This window comes from Microcaecilia unicolor, chromosome 2 (assembly GCF_901765095.1).
Source record: "Microcaecilia unicolor chromosome 2, aMicUni1.1, whole genome shotgun sequence".
NCBI classification, from domain to species: domain Eukaryota; kingdom Metazoa; phylum Chordata; class Amphibia; order Gymnophiona; family Siphonopidae; genus Microcaecilia; species Microcaecilia unicolor.
In genome coordinates, this window is record NC_044032.1 from 594058367 (window position 1) to 594080958 (window position 22592).

Here is a 22592-nt window from a genome sequence, read left to right on the forward strand (position 1 = left end):
TTTTACTGAAATTCCAGAATAAAGGGAGTTGCAATATTCCAACAAAAACAAAACAATAACAAGCACTCTAAAATGTTGATGAAAAAAATAGGAGCAAACTAAGTGCAACTGTCTCAATTTAAAAAGTGATTTTTGTACTACGGAATTAACCTGTTTTACAAAATTGAATGAAGAATCCAGAAAAACACCCAGCACTTTAGAGGCTGTATCAATTTTAAAAGCACACAACCATTCGAATAGAAGCTGGAATAAGTTTGTTCTGTAAACCAAACCCTGGATTGGCCATTGTAGGAAACTGGATACTGGGCTTGATGGAGTATGGCAGTGCTTATTTTCTTAGGGGTTGGAAAGAATTACATGAGCCATGCTGTACATGCTTTCCCCACTTGTATTCCTGTGTAAACAATCATACTAAGTTTATTAGAGCATTGGTAGAGGTGCTTGATTTTGTTTGCTTGATACTTAAGAATTTCAATGTTTTTGATTGGGAAAAATGTATTTTGTGAGCCCTGAACCTTTTTTAAATAATATTATTACATGTGCATGCTTTATTTTTTATTACACATAAATTATGAAAATTGAAGTGATGTGTGGTCCAAGACGTTGGTATTGCTGTACTTTATGGTCTTCATGATCTCTATGATGTGGGGCTGAATATGTTTTGAAGAAGAAATGCATGCAGGTACTCCTGATCGAGGCTATACCTGTTTGTGGCTTTGGAGTACCAATGTTGTGAACCTCTATATTACTGGGTCTTAGGTAAAAAATAATTGGCAGTTGTTCACTTAAGAATGAAATATTTCTCAATTGAATTTAAAATTCTGTTTTCCGTTTCACACCATCATGTTAAATTAATGTTGATATATTCATGATGTTGTCATATCATTGATGCAGATTTGAAATTGTGAGCTGTACAAGACAGAATAAAACATGCATAAAAGTAATAACTCGATTAGACATTCAGTAATGTCATTTTTTTCTGCAGAGGGAACTTCTTGATGCTGTCGACAACAATGAATCTGCAGTAATTGTTGCCCCTACCTCATCAGGGAAAACGTATGCATCTTATTACTGCATGGAGAAAATCTTGAGAGAAAGCAATGAAGGCATTGTTGTATATGTTGCCCCAACAAAGGTAAGCAGTGCATGATTCAATGATTTGCGTTTTATATACAGTAACATGTTTAACCAATCAAGTGAAAGTCTTACATTGAATTAGATTCAGAATTACAAATAAAAATCTCATGATTAAATTGCCTCTAGTTAGATCTAAAAATGACAATGAAGTGCATTCATAGTGATCATATTTTAAGCAATGTTCCAAATACTAGTGAAATATCACTGCAACCTAATTCTATATATGGTGTTTAAACTTATGTATGCAAATTTATGAACGTGCCCAATTTGCACATGCAATTTAATTCTCAAATGAGCCAATTAGCGCCAATAATTGGACACTAAATATCAATTATCGGTGATAATTGGCATTGATTAAAATTTATATGTGCATCTTTTGGCACCAAGATCCACATGTAAAAAATTTACATGAGGAGCTGAAAAGGGGGTGTGGCCATGGGAGGGTCAGGGTCATTCCTGGAATTTGCACGCAGTGTTACAGAATCAGGGAGATCCGTGCCTAATTTAAATGTGAGAATTTATACCAGGTTTCAGTTGGTATAAATCCTCATGCCCAGAATCGGATGCGGATCCTAGCACCAAACGCTATTCTATGAACAGCACCCAACTCTGAGTGCCGTTTATAGAATACTGCTTAGCACTAATTTTTATCAGCACCAATTTTTTGGCGTCACACAGAATTTAGCCTTAAATATCTGGGCATATGCTGACAGCTGCTACATAACCAGATACATGCTGATGTTCAGTCTTTAACTGGTTAAGTTAAACTGGACAAAGATAGGATTGTTATTTATGTGGTGTTAATTGCCTGGTTAAGGGCTGATTATTGGCACTTATCCAGTTACATGCCGACTCTTCCCGCAGACCGCCCAAACAATAGCCAGTTTCAGCTTTAGCAGTTAAAGGGAATATTCAGCAGCCCTATTTGGGTGAGTGTTGCTGAGCATTTCCTAGGGGCTTTGTCAGTGTGAGCTAACCAGAAAAGAGCCTCTCTTAGGGGCTCTTTTCCAATGCGCATCAATTTGGAACTACTACCTGGCTACCACATGCCCCCGGGTGGTAATTCCATTTTTTATGCACGTCCGATACACGCAGCAGAATATATTTTTTATTTTCTACCATTTGGCACTAACTGGGTGGTAATCGGCAGTGTATGTGCACTGACGATTACGGCCTGGTTAACGCGCGAGACCTTACCGCAAAGTCAGTGGGTGGTGGTAAGTTCTCAGGCCCAAAATGGACATGTGCTAATTTTTATTTTGCTGCACATCCATTTTTGGCCTCCCCCCAAAAAGCCTTTTTTGCAGGCGCACTGAAAAATTAACCTGTGTGCGTCCAATACACATGCCTACAACAGCGCAGGCCATTTTTCGATGCACCTTAATAAAAGGACCCCTTAACTAGTTAACTCACTTTGAATATCAATCCATAAGTGAATAGTTACTAATGTAGTCTTATCATTTTATTCCTCAGTCAGTGTAGTGGCATCCTGTTGTTACTGAACAATAATTGAAAGATTTTAACAGGGCAACAAGGCAGTAGCCAAAGATGGAGGGATGCTAGAGTGACCAGGAAGAGGTATAACTGGTAGGAAAAAAAGGAAGAAATTATGTCATTGTACAGATCTTTGGTAAGCATCATATGGAATGTTGTATCTGATTAATCCTGCTTGAGGGTTTTCAGTTATTGTCAGTCTTCTGACATTGACCTGTTTGGTTTCTGGAGAGTTCAAGCCTGCTGATCTCTTTCAGTTACCAAGTGTTGTTTGCTTGTGCTTCATTTTTCTGTTCTCTGGGTTTTCCTCATTCTTCCTCTGTTCCTTTGCCTCTGCCCTTGAGGGAGTGAAGGATAGGTTGTTTATAATACTATCTGTTCTTACCACACTGTCCTCTATATTTATCCCAAACAAGCTAGAATTGTGTGATTGGTTTGGTTGCCTCTGCCTTTGCTGGTAGACTATTTCAGGTTTCTACCACCTTCTTAGTAAACAAAATTAGTGAAGGAGTAGCCTAATGGTTACTACAGTGGTCTGACAACCAGGGGAACTGGGTTCAATTGCCACTGCAGTTCCTTGTGACTCTGGGGAAATCACTTAATCCACCATTGCCCCGGATACAAAATATGAGCCTGTATATAATATGTAAACCACTTTGATTGTAACCACAGAGAGGCAGTATATCAAATCCCATCCCTTTTACTCTGAACCTTCCTTCCTGGAAATTCAGATCATATTCCCTTGTCATGTTACACCTTATATTCTTGTTTTTACCTCTCAGAACCATCATGAGTGAATTAAGTATTATTCAAATTATTTTGGCACTTTTTTAACATTTTTATATTCTTTTTGAGGATGATTATCCAAAACTGAACTCCTTGCTCCCAGGGGCGTAGCCAGACACCCAATTTTGGGTGGGCCTGGACCCAAGATGGGTGGGCAGAAGAACTCCGCCTTGTCCCACAAGTAATTTGGTCTTTTACTTTCTTGCCTGCATGCCATATGGTCTCTCAAACATCCCCATCCCCCGCATACCTTTTAAATAGCAGATTTTCACTGGCAACGAGCAGCAACAAATACACAATGCTCATGATGGCCCCACAGCCTTCCCTCTGATGCAACTTCCTGTTTCTGCATAAGCAGGAATACATCAGAGGGAAGGCTGCAGGGCCGGTGCAAACAGTATATATCAGTCGCTGCTTGTAGCAGGCAAAGATCTGCTATTTAAAAGGTATGCAGGAGGGACAGTTGGGAGTTTTCGGCTGGTGGGGCTTGGGAATCCCTGCCAGCCACATTAGAGGTGTGCTGCTATTGAGTGGGCCTGAACCCAAGTGGATGGGCCTGGGCCCACCCTTGGCTACGCCACTGCTTGCTCCTAAGTGTACATAAGAACATAAGAATAGCCACACTGAGTCAGACCAATGGGCCATCTAGCCCAGTATCCTGCTTCCAGCAGTGGCCAATTCAGGTCACAAGTACCTGGCAGAATCCCAAATAGTAGCAAGATTCATGCTACTGATCCCAGGGATAAGCTTTCCCTATGTCTGTCTCAATAGCATACTATGGAGATTTCCTCCAGGAACTTGTCCAAATCTTTTTTAAACCCGGATACACTAACTGCTGATACCACATTAACTGTTAGTAGTATTGTCAATTATTTTACCTGTTCTATACCACTAAATATTTTGTAGGCTTCTATCAACCCCCCCCCCCCTCAGCTGTCTCTTTTCCAAGCTGAAGGGTCCTAAATTCTTAAGCCTTTCCTCTTTTGAGAGAAGTTCCATCCCATAATCATTTTGGTCGCCCTTCTTTGAACCTTATCTAATTCTGCTATATCTTTTTTAAGAATGGCGACCAGAATTGCACATAATACTTAAGGTGTGGTCACACCATAGAGCAATACAGTGGCATTATAATATTGTTTGTCTTCTTTTTTTTATCCCTTTCCTAACAATTCCTAGTATCTTATTTGCTTTTTTGGCCACTGCCTCAGTCGGTAGAAGATTTGGGCGTATTGTCTACGACAACACCTAGATCTTTTTCTTGGGTGCTGACTCCTAAGGTAGATCTTAGCATCAAGGAACTATGATTTGGATTATTCTTCCCAATATGCATCACTTTGCATTTGTCCACATTAAATTTCATCTACCATTTGGATACCCAGTCTTCCAACTTCCAAAGTTTTTCCCGCAATTTTTCATAATCCGCATGTGTTCTAACAACTCTGAATAGTTTTATGTCGCTACAAGTTTAATCACCTCACTTGTCGTTCCCATTTCCAGATCATTAATAAATATGTTTAATAGCACCAGTCCCAGTACAGATCCTTGGGGCACTCCACCGTTCACCTTCCTCCACTGAGAAAATTGACCAATTTACCCTACCCTCTGTTTTCCATCCATCAGCCAATTCCTAATCCAGAAAAAAAACATTGCCTCCTATCCCATGACTTTTTAGCTTTCTCAGGAGTCTCTCATGAGGTTTATTGTCAAACACTTTCTGAAAATGTAGGTACGCTGCATCGTCTGGCTTACCTTTATCCATGTGTTTATTCATGCATTCAAAGAAATGAAGTAAATTGGTGAAGCAAGACTTCTCTTGGCTGAATCCATATTGACTCTGTCCCATTAAACTATGTCTTATGTGTTCAGTGATTTTAATCTTTATAATAGTTTCCACTATTTTGCTTGGCACTGTTGTCAGGCTTACTGATCTGTTATTTCCTATATCACCCCTGGATCCCTTTATAAAAATAGGTGTTACATTGGCCACCCTCCAATCTTCAGGTACTATGGATGATTTTAATATCAGGTTACAGATCACTAACAGCAGATCAGCAATTTCATTTGTCAATTTAGCTCAGCATATCGTCCAGGTTTACCAAGATTTCTTTCAGTTCCTCTGCATCATCACCCTTTAAATCCATCTGTTGTACAGGTAAATCTCTTACATCTTCATCAGTAAAGACTGAGACAAAGAATTCATTTAGCCTCTCTGCTGTGGCCCTGTCCTCCCTACATATCCGTTTTAATTTTTGATGATCTAATGGCCCCACAGATTCCTTCACGGGTTTTCTGCTTCTGATAAACCTGAAAAGTTATTACTATTAGTTTTTGCCTCCAAGGCACGTTTCTCTTCGCATTCTCTTTCCGCCTTCTTTATCAATGTTTTGAATCTAACTTGCCAGTGCTTATGTTGCTTTTTGTTTTCTTCATTCAGATCTTTTTTCCACATTTTGATAGATTTTCTTTTAGCTCTAATAGCCTCTTTCATTTCTCCCTTTAACCATGCTAGATGTCGTTTGCTCTTCTTCCCATCTTTATTAATACGTGGAATACATCTGGTGTGGGCTGCCAAACTGGTATTTGTAAACAACATCCATGCCTGATTTAAAGTCCTAACCTTTGCAGCTGAGCCTTTCAGCCTTTTTTAAAACCATTTTCCTTTATAGCATAGTTAACCTTTCAAAAATGAAATGCCGCTGCTGTAAACAAGGCTTGTGCTAGATATTCAAAGGCCCAGGGCAGAAACTGGAGAGGGGGCCCAAAGCTAGCCTTCAGCCTATGCCTCCTTCAGCAGGAGTCAGGCTTGCCACCCCCTAATGCCGGCCTTGACTCTAGATTTCCTTAGTGATTGCACTCCAGATCCAAAATATCTCCCCCTCTTGTCGGTTCCTGGACCAGTTGCTTCAAGAAGCAGTCATTTATTCCATCTAGAAATTTTACCTCCCTAGCACACCCTGATGTGGCATTTAACCAGCTAATATTAAGATAATTGAAATCACCCACAAAATTTGCTAGCTTTTCTAATTTTTGTTAACATATCTTCATCTGTCTGTTTGTTATTGCCTAGCGGACGGTACTATAACCCTACACATATATTCTTTCCCTTCACATGTGGGATTTCTATCCATAAAATTTCAACATTGCTGTCTGTGTCATGTAAAAAAATTTTTTCGTTTGACTCAATTCCCTCCATAACATACAGCGCAAACCCACCCCGTTCAATTTAATCCACTCTATCATTGCAATATAATTTATACACTAATGACACAGTGTCCTATTGATTGTCCTTCTTCCACCAGGTCTCTGAGATACCTATTATATCTACATTTTATGCTGTTGTAACCCTCTGTTATACTGGAGCCCTGTGTGAGAGGAACCCGGCATGAAAATAATCATGAATCAGTCCTACACTAGAGGATGTCCTGATTCATGGATTCTTTCTGTGGGGTGGAGCCGATGAATTACTATTTAGGGAAAGGGCAGTGCTGTGAAACTTGTCCTTGGTAGCCTATATCTGTGAAGTCCATAACCCCTACCAAGTGACCCGTTGAAGCTAAAGAGGGGTACCTGCTGAGAAGCCTTGAGAGAGGAGCAGGATTAAAGGTTTTACTGTTAATCTCCTGAGCTGTATAGAGAAGCTGACTTGCGGGCTGGAGATCAGAGAGTCTCGCTGCAAATTGGGCCTAAGGGTAGGATGCTATCTGCCCACAGCTTGGCTTGGACAATGAATGCTGGATCTAATTCTCCATTGGTGATGGTGATACATTGGAGAAGTTGATTATTGAGTGCCAACTGGTTGCAGGGCAGTCAAAAGGGGTTTCCTATGAGTGCATAACCCAATAAGGAAAGAGCAATTGCTCTTGTGACTTTATAAGATTAAGAATGATTATCATTATGGCTGAGTGCTGGGGACTCCTCTGACCATTGTTGCAGAGTTTAGTGAAGAGAAGTCTTGCCTCACCAATCTAATGCATTTTTTTGAGGGGGTAAGCAAACATGTGGACAATGGGGAGCCGGTTGATATTGTATATCTGGATTTTCAGAAGGCGTTTGACAAAGTGCCGCACGAAAGACTCCTGAAGAAATTGCAGAGTCATGGAATCGGAGGTAGGGTATTATTATGGATTAAGAACTGGTTGAAAGATAGGAAGCAGAGAGTAGGATTGCGTGGCCAGTATTCTCAGTGAAGGAGGGTAGTTAGTGGGGTCCCGCAGGGGTCTGTGCTGGGTCCGTTGCTTTTTAATGTATTTATAAATGACCTAGAGATGGGAATAACTAGTGAGGTAATTAAATTCGCCGATGACACAAAATTATTCAGGGTCGTCAAGTCGCAGGAGGAATGTGAACGATTACAGGAGGACCTTGCGAGACTGGGAGAATGGGCGTGCAAGTGGCAGATGAAGTTCAATGTTGACAAGTGCAAAGTGATGCATGTGGGTAAGAGGAACCCGAATTATAGCTACGTCTTGCAAGGTTCCACGTTAGGAGTTACAGATCAAGAAAGGGATCTGGGTGTCGTCGTCGATGATACGCTGAAACCTTCTGCTCAGTGTGCTGCTGCGGCTAGGAAAGCGAATAGAATGTTGGGTGTTATTAGGAAGGGTATGGAGTCCAGGTGTGCGGATGTTATAATGCCGTTGTATCGCTCCATGGTGCGACCGCACCTGGAGTATTGTGTTCAGTACTGGTCTCCGTATCTCAAAAAAGATATAGTAGAATTGGAAAAGGTACAGCGAAGGGCGACGAAAATGATAGTGGGGATGGGACGACTTTCCTATGAAGAGAGGCTGAGAAAGCTAGGGCTTTTCAGCTTGGAGAAGAGACGGCTGAGGGGAGATATGATAGAAGTGTATAAAATAATGAGTGGAATGGATCGGGTGGATGTGAAGCGACTGTTCACGTTATCCAAAAATACTAGGACTAGAGGGCATGAGTTGAAGCTACAGTGTGGTAAATTTAAAACGAATCGGAGAAAATTTTTCTTCACCCAACGTGTAATTAGACTCTGGAATTCGTTGCCGGAGAACGTGGTACGGGCGGTTAGCTTGACGGAGTTTAAAAAGGGGTTAGATAGATTCCTAAAGGACAAGTCCATAGACCGCTATTAAATGGACTTGGAAAAATTCCGCATTTTTAGGTATAACTTGTCTGGAATGTTTTTACGTTTGGGGAGCATGCCAGGTGCCCTTGACCTGGATTGGCCACTGTCGGTGACAGGATGCTGGGCTAGATGGACCTTTGGTCTTTCCCAGTATGGCACTACTTATGTACTTATGTACTTATGAGTTCCGTTTGTTAAATAAAGTTTAGTTGATTCCTTGACACTCCTGGCTACTTTGTGGTTCCTGTGTGTGACCTGGAGGGACCTTGAAGTGGGTAGTGCACACCCAGACTCCCAAACCCCAAGATCCGCTCACGGAGTTCACCTCCTGAGTGTGAACCCGCTTCTGGGAGAGTGAGGAGCGGGTTAAATTATATACTGTAACTCTCCTTTCTTATTTTTTAGACTTCTAGCATTTGTTTACAGACACTTCAAAGTGTACTTTTTTTCTTTCATCTACAAGCTGCGTACAGGGATAATCTGCAACCTTTGCTCTGTTCTCCCATTAAACAATCCTGGCTTCCTTTCAGCTTTGTTGAACCCTCTCTATTGGGATGCCATAAGTGTCCTGTTGTGGGGAAAAAGCACATATTACCAGGGAACAAGTCTGTCAGAGAGTGAGAAGTATAATTTATCTTAGAATTCTGGATATCTCACAAACAAAACCACTCACTTGAGATCCTTATTCCTCACTTTCCAAAATTATACTTGTGTACACTTATACTGTGAGTAATGGACAAGGCTCGAATGGTATTATAAAAAGGTAAAGCTGTTTATTGTATATTACTGGCAGCAAATAATATAAAAGTAATCAGAGACAATGAATTATGCAAAATCACTCAGAATGGTGGTTAAGGGTCTTAAGTACCTGTCAAGGGAACTATGATAGCGCACATTTATCTAATCCTGAAATTATTAAGATGCCTAACCCCCTCAGACACTGAGCAATAGCAGTTAAACCTGACAGATGATACTACTCACGAACAATGGATCCGTAAACAAGTCAGGAACTGGTGATGATGGACCAGGACCTCAGGCAGTAGGTGTACTCTCCCCAGCCGGGTAAGAGTATGCAGATAGGTGATGGCACAGATTAATGAGCCTTCATCCTGTGGCAGGCTCAGAGCTAGCTGATTCCATCAGATAACAGCACTTTAGCCAACTAGCTGATAATATCTTCAAGGTAGGGGTTTTTATACTCTCTCCCAAAGTCTTGGTGCTGGAACATGTTGACCTGATGTCCTTGTAAATACAACAAAAATTGTTGTTGTCAAAGATGTTTTGCCTTTGTCAGACTGGATGTCTCCACCTTGTCTTCAAGACCTTCCACAGTATCCAGCTTCTGCATTAAGGCTGACAATGGCCAAGTCTGTACAAGTCAGGTTCCAAATGTAGGCTAGTGCTCCATTTTAGTGCTTTATGCAGAGTTTTGGCCCCACACTGTTATAATAGCATCCCTCAAGGATACCTCTCCATTCTATGCGCTTTTGCTCTACTGTCAACTCCCCCCCCCCCCCCCCATTCTAATTTAATAACTGCTCTATCTCCTTTTTAAATGTTCATTCCAGCAGCCTGGTTCTATCCCGGTTAAGCAGTACTGCGGGCTCTGATGATTCTACAAAGTGATCAGAGATGGGCTGGCATTTTATAAACTGGTCTTAGCACTCTCGGGAGCATTGGATCATTCATTATTAGTAGGCTAAATCTACTAGTGGAAAGTTAACAACACTGCATTATTCATTTGGTTACTTAACCTGTAGCAGGTGTTCTCCGTGGACAGCAGAATGTAAGTCCTTACAGATGGGTGATTTCATCTGATGGGAAAAAGTTTATCTAGCTTAGAATTGGTTGAATACCAATTTCTGATGGGGAGCAATTATTTTTACCATGTGGCACACCCTATAAAAATAGCAGGCATGACTTGGAGCCTACTACCTCAGCGTTGCCAAGGTCAGGAGGGTATGATATTCCTGATTACAGTAAAACAGAAATGAATTTACAGCATGAATCACTAATGTGAAACCGAGGTATGGCAAGTTAGTGAATGCCATGGTAAATTTTCCCTCAGTAAAACAAGTCACCCATGTGCTGTTTTACAGCAGATTTGTGAGCAGGGACCCAACGCTGGGACCTGAGGTGATAGAAGGTGAAGTGACTTGCCCATTTCAAAAGCAAATATACATGCATTGTTTTTCTCATTAACCTAAACCTGCCTTTTTCCCACTATTAAAAGTATGTGTTCTTTGGAAGCCTGCACATATTTTAACCAGTTATAGTATGGTTTTCAGCCAAGACTTATGTACCTGGGTATATCACTACTAACATGAATGACTTTTAAAATTTCTCCCCCAAATAATTTCAGGGTTGATTTTGTTGTCTTTAGTAATACTGTTTTGTTAAACTTAATTTTGTTTCTTAATGCTGTTTTTTGTCTTTCAATCAGGCACTGGTAAACCAAGTGGTTGCTACGGTATACAATAGGTTCAACAAAATCTTACCTGATGGATTATCTTTGTGTGGAGTTTTTACAAGGGATTATCGTCATGATGCCCTGAACTCTCAGGTACAAAGCATGATATTTACTTTGTAAGATTATCATTTATTCATTTTATATACCGTATCTTATTGCCATTGCAAAGCAGAACGGTTTACATCAAAAAATAAATATTTCACAAACAAATAAGAACTCCAATCATTGATAGGAAAGCACAGCAACCCAAAAAGACAAAGAAATACATATCTAATAAAATCTACTACTACTAAAAAAAAACAAAAAACAGAGTTACCTACAATGAATATAATTTAACCTAAACAACTACACCTTATCTCCTATCATAAATTCTATTCAATACAGTTCGTAAAAAGAAAAGTTTTCAGGAGTTTTCGAAAATGAGTGTAGGAATCCTCTAATCTAATCTCTTTTAGAAGTCCGTTCCAAAGAGAGGGAAACAGAAAAAAACACGCTGATGCACGCGTAGATTCCCATCGAGCCTTAGCAGGCAAGGGAATGATTAGCCTATTATCTGTTAGCGATCTACTATATCTATATAAATAATTCCCACCTCCAACGTTCTGAAGCTCACTCCGTGGCAGTGAAGCCCTGAAGCCGTAAAGCCCTGAAGTCCTGTAGTGTTCGTAGGCTCTCAGTAACACTCATAGACCCCCCTCATCCCTGCCCCACCCACACATAATTCGCACCTCCAACGTTCTGAAGCTGCCTCCGTGCCAGTGAAACCCTGAAGCCTTGAAGCCCTGTAGTGTTCGTAACCACTCATAAAGCCGCGTTCAGCCACGCCCCCCACACAATACGTCACTCTTAACATTCCTCTCACTAATCTAATTCTGCCTGTCTCTAGCTGCGTTGGAGAGGAGATCACTAGACTCGAAGGACACAGCTCTGGCACGTACATTCCAAGCCCGTTGGGAACCCTTCCGGCGCACACTTTCACCATTAGCACGTAGCAGACTGTTCAATTGAAACTGAACAACATCCCTCTCACTCCCGCTCCAGCCAACCCACCAGCTGGGGCACATTTTTGCTCCCCCCCTCCACTCCATTGCCAACCCCTCCGCCGCCGCCACCACCACCAACTTTGCACCTCCCTCCCTGCCGAAGACACTCCCGCCATTGCCTACCTTTGCTGGCGGGGGAACCCAACCCCCGCCAGCCGAGGTAGTCTTCTTCCTTCAAAAGGCTTCCTCCTTCTGTTTCTGACATCCTGCTGAGCTGATCTTTGTTCTGTGAGACTCATGGCTGAAGAATGGAGTGTTGGTTCTCCTGAACCACAGAGGAAGGACCAGCGCCAGTGACACTAGCACTGCACTCTTCAGTCATGATCATGACAACACTAGCAGCACGAGCACTCCTGGTTGACAGAGTATGAAGTGCAGCTAAGTGCTAAAGAGCCAATGTGGGGTGAGGATGCTCTAAGTTAAGAGTGTGAATGGTAAATGACTGCAAATACTTTGCTTCATAGTTCAGGAAAAATTCAGTGAAAAATGTTTGGGCAATTCATAATGTGTTACCGAGCAGCATTCTTAGATGACTATCAGCTAACTAACCATAACAAAAATAATATCAATTTTCTATTGTGCAATGCATTTCTCCACTACCAGGGAAGTAGACACATACTCATACTGTTTCCTGTGGTTTCCAGTTCGACTTCTGCTAGTTCAGTTATGTGATCGTTGCTGGCGCCTATTTTACAAAAGTCTGCTCCCCCTGACCTTAAAACCTAGCTACGCCTCTGTTAATATTGTGAACTGGGGGTTGCACAGAAAATCTTAATGGATATAACAGAGTAATTAATAGTCATCAATGCACAAGTTGAATTTCAATCATGGACATGAGTTAATGTGTATTATTCACACTGTGATGTTTATAGATTTTAAGGTTGAATACAGTTAGAATGAAGAGAAGTGCATGGTATGTATGTATGTGACTGAAATAGTGAGGATAAGGTGGGTTTTAAGATTGTGTAATTTGTAAAAGAAATATTGAATAAATAGTTTTGTTATATATTGAAAACGGCTAAAGTTACTAAGCAGAGGTAATATAGTAAATGTAACTTATTGAAGAAATATCTCACAGGGGTAGAAAAGAACAATGAATATGCATGAGATCTGTTTTCATGTACTGCCTCTATTGTATGTAAATAGACCTCATGCACATTCATTGTGGAAATCCAGAAAACCCGAGCGTGGACACCCCTTCTCTAAGTCCTTTCTACAGGGCAATTTTCAAAGTAAAACTTCCCTTTGAGAACTGGTTCAGAATTAATGGGCAGAAGTACCTATGGACTTTGCATCAAAAGACGCAGTTTTGAAAATTGCTCTTTACATTGAAATTTGCAAAGGCATTAACTCTGGTAAATACTGATTTACAACCACCCAGTCGTCAAACTCAAACTGTGCTGGTAATTTGTGTTTGAACATCAGGTTGGCATCTATGGATTTGTTAAGCACACTATTGAAATATATTCATTAATTATGAACACTTTATAAGGTTTTTAATTTAAGGAAATAGAAAAAGGATGAAATTTGATATACCACCAATCAAATCAGGCTACATGAATCTTTTTTTTCTTCTTACAGATATTAGTGACAGTGCCGCAGTGCTTAGAGATCCTTCTGCTGGCTCCTCATCGCCAGCAATGGGTTAAACGCATCAAATATGTGATATTTGATGAGGTAGGTTGCCTTCAAGTTCTATTTTTCCTTTTCTTTTTTTTACCGTTCAGTAAGGCGGTGCATCTCATCCCAGTCCTTGGGGCACACCCAGCCAGTCAGGTTTCAGGAAATCCACAATGAATATGCTTGAGATACATTTGTGTGCACTGCCTTCTTAGTATGCAGATCTGTCTCATGCATATTCATTGTGGATATCCTGAGTACCCAATTGACTGGGTTTGCCCCAAGGATTAGGTTGAGAACCAATGCAATAAGATATAAAATTAATAGTTTCACTGTAGTAAAATTTACCTTTAGAAGGTAACTGTTATCTCAACTTAATCTGACTGAATTCTGGGCTTCATCATAGCTTGATTTATTTTAGAACTACCCAGCAGGTACTTTTGGAGTAGTTCATGTAACATATACCAGTTTCCTTTCTGAGTTATATCATCAAACTTCTGGAAGAGTGAAGTCTGACTGAACCCCTGCATTTTGCTTCCTGCAGTGTCTGAACTGAACACACTGGGGACACAATGAGGGGCATAATTGAACGGGGACGACCATCTCTAAAAACCATCTCCAAGGATGGCGAAAAAAGGGGTGGGGCAACCCATATAATCGAAACGAGATGGGCGTCCATCTTTCATTTCGATTATACGGTTGGGGACGCCCAAATCTCATCATTTGGGTCGACTTTAGAGATGATCGTTCTTAGAGATGGGCAAACTCGGTTTTCGGCGATAATGGAAATCGAGAACGCCCATCTCAAAAACGAGCAAATGCCTTGCATTTGGTCAAGGGAGGAGCCAGCATTCATAGTGCACTGGTCCCCCTGACATGCCAGGACACCAACCGGGCACCCTGTTACGGTAGCAGAGGAGGATGCCCATTGTAAAAATGAAAAAAAAAAAACATTCAAGTGCTCGTCCGGGACGTCCTTTCACTCAAAAAAAAAAAAAAGACGTCCTGGATGAGCACATTTTTCTTCAGATTTTTTTTCCTTCTCTTGCATGCGTTTTTCTTATGACCACTGCCGGAGAGAAAAGGTGCCTGATCTGACCAGATGACCACTGGAGGGAATCGGGGATTTAGTCATAAATCCTTATATGACTAAGGAGCCATGTCACCAATTCTACAAAGAGGGTCCCCAAATTCTCACATACAGACGAACAGCATTTCCAGTCTTTCACAGCGTCTTTGTGGTGTTCAAAAGGCTCATCAAAGAGCATGCCCTTTAGCCATGCCTCTTTGCCCAGCAAAAGGTGGGGGAAGTTCACACACAAAAGACTCAGATGCCCCTTGGCCTCTGACACCCTCTGCTGGCTGCAAGGCTTGGGAAGTTCCTTAAACTCCCCTGATCTTCTCTCCTCCCTCTCTCACCAGGAGGCAGGCAAACAGGCAGGCAACACCAGTCTCACCAATGGTTCTCTTTTTCACTCTGGCCACATGGCTCTAAATAATGATGTCAGAAATAAAGGCCTCTGACGCCCCTCTCTTGCCACTGGCTGCAATGATTGGAAAGTTTCTCAGCTATATGTTATATATATAAAGTACAGCAAGATGGCTTACCTACAATGGGGATTCTCCATGGATAGCAGGGAATGGAGCCATCATAGTGGATAACAATATCGAGTGTCACCCTCACCGGCGTTTATCACTCTCCTTAAAAATCTCAGATCCCCATTGGTCATCCTGACCATATGGGGGTGTTCCCTTGCTTTCTCTACCTCACCATCTCTCCCTCCACTAGTCCGTTCTCCTCTCTCTCCTTCCCCTCATTCCCTTTCCTCCTTTCTTGAAGTTACTATTGAGGAAACTACACTTCTCCTTTCTTCCTCAAAATGTACCACCTGTTCCTCTGATTCCATTCCCACCCACCTTCTTTCTTCTATGTTTGTGCAGCGCTGCGTACGCCTTGTAGTGCTATAGAAATGCTAAATAGTAGTAGTAGTAGTAGTAGAATTGGTGACATGGCTCCTTAGTCATATAAGGATTTATTCAGCTCTGTGGACTCACTGGGGGTTCAAATAGGCAGTTCTCTGGGGGATCTGATCAGGGGGTTTCATGTGGTAGGGTCTGTGAGGGGGCATTTTGGGGTGTACATGGCATTCATGTGGAGGATATCAGATCAGGGAGGTCTTGATTGAGGGGGTTGGGTGATTCGGCTGTGTCTCTGTAGAAAAAGCTGTACTTTTATGGTTAGTAGGTCCAGCTCCACATTAGGGGCTTCATCAAACAGACTGGGTGCTCACGTGCTATCTGCCAATGCATTTATCACAATGCCATGTGGTAAGTGTCTACTCTGTGCACACACAGGGCAGTTCTTTAACAGGGCACTTGATAGGAACCTATTCAATAAAGGAAAGTAGGAACCTACTTTTCTTTACAGAATAAACCAGCATGTAGGAGGTAGTGTTCTATTTACTGGTTAAAAGATAGAAAACAAGAGAGTAGGGTTAAATGGTCAGTATTCTCAATGGAGAAGGGTAGTTAGTGGGGTTCCCAAAGGGTTTGTGCTGGGGCCGCTGCTTTTTAACATATTTATAAATGACCTAGAGATGGGAGTAACTAGTGAGGTAATTAAATTTGCTGATGACACAAAGTTATTAAAAGTCGTTAAATCGTGGGAGGATTGTGAAAAATTACAAGAGGACCTTACGAGACTGGGAGACTGGGCGTCTAAATGGCAGATGATGTTTAAGGTGAGCAAGTGCAAAGTGATGCATGTGAGAAAGAGGAACCCAAATTATAGCTACGTCATGCAAGGTTCCACGTTAGGAGTCACGGACCAAGAAAGGGATCTAGGTGTCATCGTTGATGATACGTTGAAACCTTCTGCTCAGTGTGCTGCTGCGGCTAAGAAAGCAAATAGAATGTTAGGTATTATTAGGAAAGGAATTGAAAACAAAAATGAGGATGTTAGAATGCCTTTGTATCGCACCATAGTGCGACCGCACCTCGAATATTGTGTTCAATTCTGGTCGCCGTATCTCCAAAAAGATATAGTGGAATTAGAAAAGGTGCAGAGAAGGGCGACAAAAATAATAAAGGGGATGGGACGACTTACCTATCAGGAAAGGCTAAAGTGGCTAGGGCTCTACAGCTTGGAGAAAAGGCGGATGAGGGGAGATATGATAGAGGTCTATAAAATAATGAGTGGAGTGGAACGGGTAGATGTGAAGCGTCTGTTTACGCTTTCCAAAAATACTAAGACTAGGGGGCTTGCGATTCTACAATGTAGTAAATTTAAAACGAATTGGAGAAAATGTTTCTTCACTCAACGTGTAATTAAATTCTGGAATTCGTTGAAAGAGAATGTGGTAAAGGCAGTTATCTTAGCGGAGTTTTAAAAAAGTTTGGACGGCTTCCTAAAGGAAAAGTCCATAGACCATTATTAAATTGGACTTGGGGAAAATCCACTATTTCTGGGATTAGCAATATGAAATGTTTAGTACTTTTTTGGGATCTTGCCAGGTATTTGTGACCTGGATTGGGTACTGTTGGAAACAGGGTGCTGGGCTTGATGGACCTTTGGTCTTTCCCAGTATGGCAGTACTTATGTGCGTACAGGCACTTAGATGGGATCACTTACTCCATCCATAGAGCTGGTATAAATTACCACCCTTAAGTGCTAGAGATAGGCATGTGTCTTATAGTCTTCTATAAGGTCTCTGCATAAATGTGAGACCCACCCATGCTCCCTGCAGACTCCACCCATTTGTGTGCTCACCTGTCAGATATGCACTAAGCAAGATATATGTGCATTTACAGAATAACGCTTTTTGGAAAATCACGATTTGGATGTTTTTCAGAGAAAAACATCCAAATGCCACTTTATGCCATTTTTAGATGTTTTTCTCTTTTGAAAATGAACACCTATCCCCAAATTCTATAAAAGTAGCTAAAAATTGTGCATGCAAATTTGGGCATGTACTCAATTTGCATGTACAATTTAATTAAACAATGAGCTAATTAGTGCTGATACTTGGTTGTTTTAACAAGCAATTAATGGCAATAATGAGAATTAATTACAATGTACATGCATAAATTCTCGCACCTAAATTTTACGTGCGAGTCATGGGGCATGAAAATGAAAGGGTCATGGGTAGATCGTGGGTATTCCCTTTGGTTACTCATGTAATTATAGAATAAGGTGGGATCTGTGCCTAATTTAAGGAGGAGCATTTGCACCACGTTTCCATTGGTGTAAATGGCCATGCCTAAATGTACTCGCGGTTCCTGGGTATAAGCACTATTCTATAAACCGTGCCTAATTTTAAGCACAGTTTATAGAATAGCGCTTTTTTCAATGTCAATTTTTTTGTTGCCTTATATAGAACTTACTCCTATATGTGTTTTCTACTTTAGACCATAGTGTATTAAGCAAGGCTTTCATGCATTCCAAGACACAGCGTTGCCAATAGGTTAACAACTTTAGGGGCCCTTTTACAAAGGTGCATAAGGGCCTATGTGCATCCTGCACACACCAAATTGGCATTACCACCTGGCTACCACATGCCCCGGGCGGTAATTCCGAATTTGGCATGCGCCGAAAATACGCGGTAGAAAATATTTTCTATTTTCTACTGTAGGGCACCTACCTCGCAGTAAATGGCAGTTGAGGCACACTGCTTACTTACCGCCAGGGTAGCGCATGAGACCTTTCTTCTAAATCAATGGGTGACAGTAAGTTCTGAGGAGGAAAATGGACATGCGCTGTTTTTCATTTTGCCACACATCCATTTTCCAGACCATTAAAATAATCCATTTTTTCCAGATGTGGTACAATAAGGGTCTGGAATGTGCCAAAAACACACACCCACATTGCCGCAGGCCAGTTTTTGGCACGCCTTTGTAAAAGAGCCCCTTAGTTCCATGCACTCTGTTGGAAATGATGGGTTCAATATTCATCCGGTGGCGCTCAGTGTTTTGCTCACCGCCACCGATGCTAGACCATGTCCGGGCTGTGGCACGATATTCAGCACTTAACTGGCTATGGGGCACCATATAAAGACAGGACTGACTTTTATACAGCTCTATTATTAATGCAGTGACCTTGGCCATTTATTTTCCAACTCTATTCCTGGAATGCCTCCAAAATAGCGGTTTTGCTTTGAGCTAACCAGTCATTTTCAGCAGCACTCAAAGTGCAATTAAAAATGACTGGTTAGCCCCAAACAGGTGATTTAACCAACCAGGAGCTGTTTTTGGCCAGTTAAATTGCTTTGAATATTGACCTTGATGTGCTTACACATATATGAAATATTGCTGGGCAATAGCTATGTATGGTTTGTATTATACATGGTGAAGAATAGTATTATAAAATTTCTAGCAGAATGGCATTAGAATCTTATTTTGTATTGTGTACTAGTTTCCATATTTCAAGTTTAGTATTTTTCCTTTTACAGGTGCATTGTCTTGGAGGAGAAATTGGAGCAGAAGTATGGGAGCATCTTCTTGTTATGATTCGATGCCCATTTTTGGCTCTGTCTGCAACTATAAGTAACCCAGAGCGTCTTAGAGAGTAAACATTATTTTCTAAGCAAAATAAATAACGCCATATGACAATTTTATTTGCTAAGTGGGCTAGACTTCAAAATGTGTTTATTTTTCTCTTTTCTTTGTGTTCTTAAGTGGCATCTATTGCATCCTTTTCTCTGTGATGTGTTCAATTTCAGTGCATGACCAAATTTTAAGAAATATCCAACAGTGCCATAGACTAAGAATGAAATTAGATATGGTATTCTCTGACTTCTACAACAGCACAGAGAGGGGACAAAGTACAACAAAGTCCAGAATACAGCAAAAAGCACCAAGAGCCTTCAAAAACGGGACACAGTTCCTTTAATTATAAAAGCCAATCTTCCAATATGGACCCGACACAGGCCGTGTTTCGGCGCACAGCACCTGCATCAGGAGTCAAATGTACTCTTAATATAAAATGAGTACTGTGTGCAGCAACCAAACTTCTTCCCATCCACTTGATATAGTGATCGCTCTATACGTTTAAAAACAACAAGGTCCTTTCATTATTTAGTAAAAGAAACAAACAAAAAAAATGCTTCTTGAACACAGACTTCACTATTTTAGTACACAGGATACCAGCAGCACTTCAATACCTGCTTTGAGATAAGTGACATTTGAACTATTATCACAGAGAATACAAGACTATACAAGTAGCTTTGAAATATAAATGGAATGTGATCAATAAAATCCTGTGAGTGCACTTACAGGGTAGGGAGAGAGGGATCCGGTGATATGCTGATATAAGGTTGACGTGCTATATGCAGCTTCCATGATATGCGGTGGTTTGGCACTTCAAATACACTGAGCGCTATTCAAAAATTTTTTGATAAAATGAATTAGTATAAGAGTTAACTGGTATGGAATTTGAGTAACAGTTAAAATTTAATGCCAAGAAGTACAGAGTGATGCACTTGGGGTGCAGAAATACAAAACAGATGGACCGGATAGGAGGGGAGAGATTGGTAAGCTCAACTAAGGAGAGGGACCTTGGGGTGTCTGAAGATTTCAAGTTGATGAAACAGTGCAACAAAGCGGTGTCTGCGGGCAGAAGGATGCTAGGCTGCGTAGAGAGGAGTGTAACCAGCAGAAGAAAGGAGGTGTTGATGCTCCTGTGCAAGTCATTGGTGAGGCCCTACTTGGAGTATTGTATTCACTTTTGGAGGGCTTATCTTGCTAAGGAAGTAAAAAGACTTGAAGCGGTTTAGAGAAGAGCAACAAAAATGGAAGGGGATTTACGTAGCAAGGCATATGTGGAGAGACTTGCTGACCTAAACTTATACCCTGGAGGAAAGGAGAAACAGGGGTGATATGATACAGACGTTCAAATATTTGAAAGGTATTAATTTGCAAACAAATATTTTCCATAGTTGAGAAGGTAGTAGAACTAGAGATCATGAATTGAAGTTGAAAGGGTGCAGAGCCAGGAGTAATATGAGGAAGTATTTTTTCACTGAGAAGGCGGAAGATGCCTGGAATGCCCTCCCATGGGAGGTAGTGGAGATGAAAACAGTAATGGAATTAAAAAATGTGTGGGACAAACACAAAGGAATCCTATTTAGAAGACTCAGATCCAAAGAAGAATAGGGGAGATTAGGTAGATAAGCCAGTGCTGGGCTAACTTCTACGGTGTGTGCCCTGATGGAGGCTGAATTAGATTTGGGTAGGTTGGAGTGGAGCTTTTCTGGGGCTTTGACAACTTCAGAAATTTTTAGAACAAGGCTAGTTCCAGGCAGACTAAGGATAAATCAAGAACAGGTATACATACCATATGTAATACGTTTATCTTGTTGGGCAGACTGGATGGACCATACAGGTCTTTATCTGTCGACATCTAGTATGTTACTATGTAAGGTAGGCCTGGGGTGGTGCTAGGAGAGGGTCTACTATTGTAGGTTTCAAAAGTGGGGGGGGGGGGGGGGGTCCACTCACATTTGTGGGTGGGGTTGGGCCTAGGGTTGCACATTAATAGCTATTAATGCTGTGACTAATGTGTTATTTATTAGTCACAAGTTAAAAAATTAATCACACTGCAGTGTCTCCTGCCTTCTCCCAAAAACTGTCCCTCTCTCTTCAACTCTCAACCTCCATCCTTGGCATGATCTGCTATCTCTCCCCCTGCCTGCAATTCTACTCCTCTCAATCCCCTCCCCGCCAGGTCTATCAATCCCAGCAGCAACAGTGTGCACTTATGCTGCCTGTAGCCTGCCTTCCTTCCATTTCTGCATGGGCTGGACAGGTCAGAAGAAAGGCTTCAGAGTAGGCTGATAGTGTATGTGCATTGCTGCTGCTTCTGGGGACCAATAGGAGTCCAGATTTAAGGTAGATCAGTGGGGAGGGGTGGTGGAGGAAGTGAAGCTGGACAGCACACCAAGGAGGGAGAGAGAGATTGGCTGGGCAGTGAAAGGGAAGCAGGGGGAGCAATATTGAACCGGAAGTAGAGGGAAAGGAGACATAGATACTGGACAATGAGAGGGAGGGAGGGGAGAGAAGAAAGAGGGAGATAATGGTGGGGGGAGGCATGGAGAGAGAGATGCTGGACACAGATGGGAGGAACGGAAGAGAGGGAGAACAGGAGAGAAAAAGAGAAAAATAATGGACCTTGAGGAGGAGAGGAAGGAAAGAGAGATGGACCTGTGGGGGGCAAAGGGATAAAGAGAGAGAGAGAGAGAGGTAATAGCCCTAGGGGTGGAGGACAGGAAAAAAGAGATACTGGATAATGGGAGGGAAGAGAGAGAGAGAGAAATAATGGACCTGATAGTAGAGGGGAGGGAGAAAAAGTGTGAAGGGAGAGATGTTGGACCTGAGGATGGGAGGGAGGGCCATCCTTCAACTACATGAATTAATCATGATTAAATATTTTAATTTCATGATTAATCGTGATTAAAAATTTAAAACAAAATGCAGCTCTAGTTGGAGGGTTGGGAGGAACGGATAATGTTAGGGAGGTCTTCTCTTGTTGGTGGGGGTTCAGAGGAGTCAGACCTTGTTGGGGAGTGGGTTGGAGGGAGTGGAGATCAGATGGATACATTGTAAGGCCTGTATCTGGAAGCTATATGGGTTCCAGTCAATGTTCATGCTGGCACCCGTAAGCTAAGTGGGCATAGTTAGGACTGCTTTTTGTGCTGTCCTTTCTGCCTGCTTAGCTGTGTGGGCTTAGGCACTGAATACTAGTGCCAACACTTGCATAACTGCCAGTTCCTCCCCGCCCCCATAACACTCCTCTCCTGTCCAGTTTCAAGATGGCTGATCACTGCTGATATTCAGCAGCACTTCCTGGTTAAGTGCCACTGACTTGCTGAGCGAGATGTAAGTGGGCAGGAGCCTCTCCCGCCTGCTTAAATGGCTTTGAATATCGGGCCCTGCAATTTTATAAGAC

The 22592-nt window shown here is 41.7% G+C and overlaps 1 protein-coding gene across 1 annotated transcript in view; it reads left to right on the forward strand.

Annotated features, from left to right (window-relative positions):
- Positions 1-22592, forward strand: part of LOC115462208 (probable ATP-dependent RNA helicase DDX60) — a 348344-nt gene that overhangs the window by 145621 nt on the left and 180131 nt on the right. Inside the window, exons 18-21 of the mRNA XM_030192222.1 lie at positions 986-1135; positions 10962-11081; positions 13613-13708; positions 19099-19214. Coding sequence (XP_030048082.1) covers positions 986-1135; positions 10962-11081; positions 13613-13708; positions 19099-19214 — 482 coding nt within the window. The remainder of the gene's footprint in view (positions 1-985; positions 1136-10961; positions 11082-13612; positions 13709-19098; positions 19215-22592) is intronic.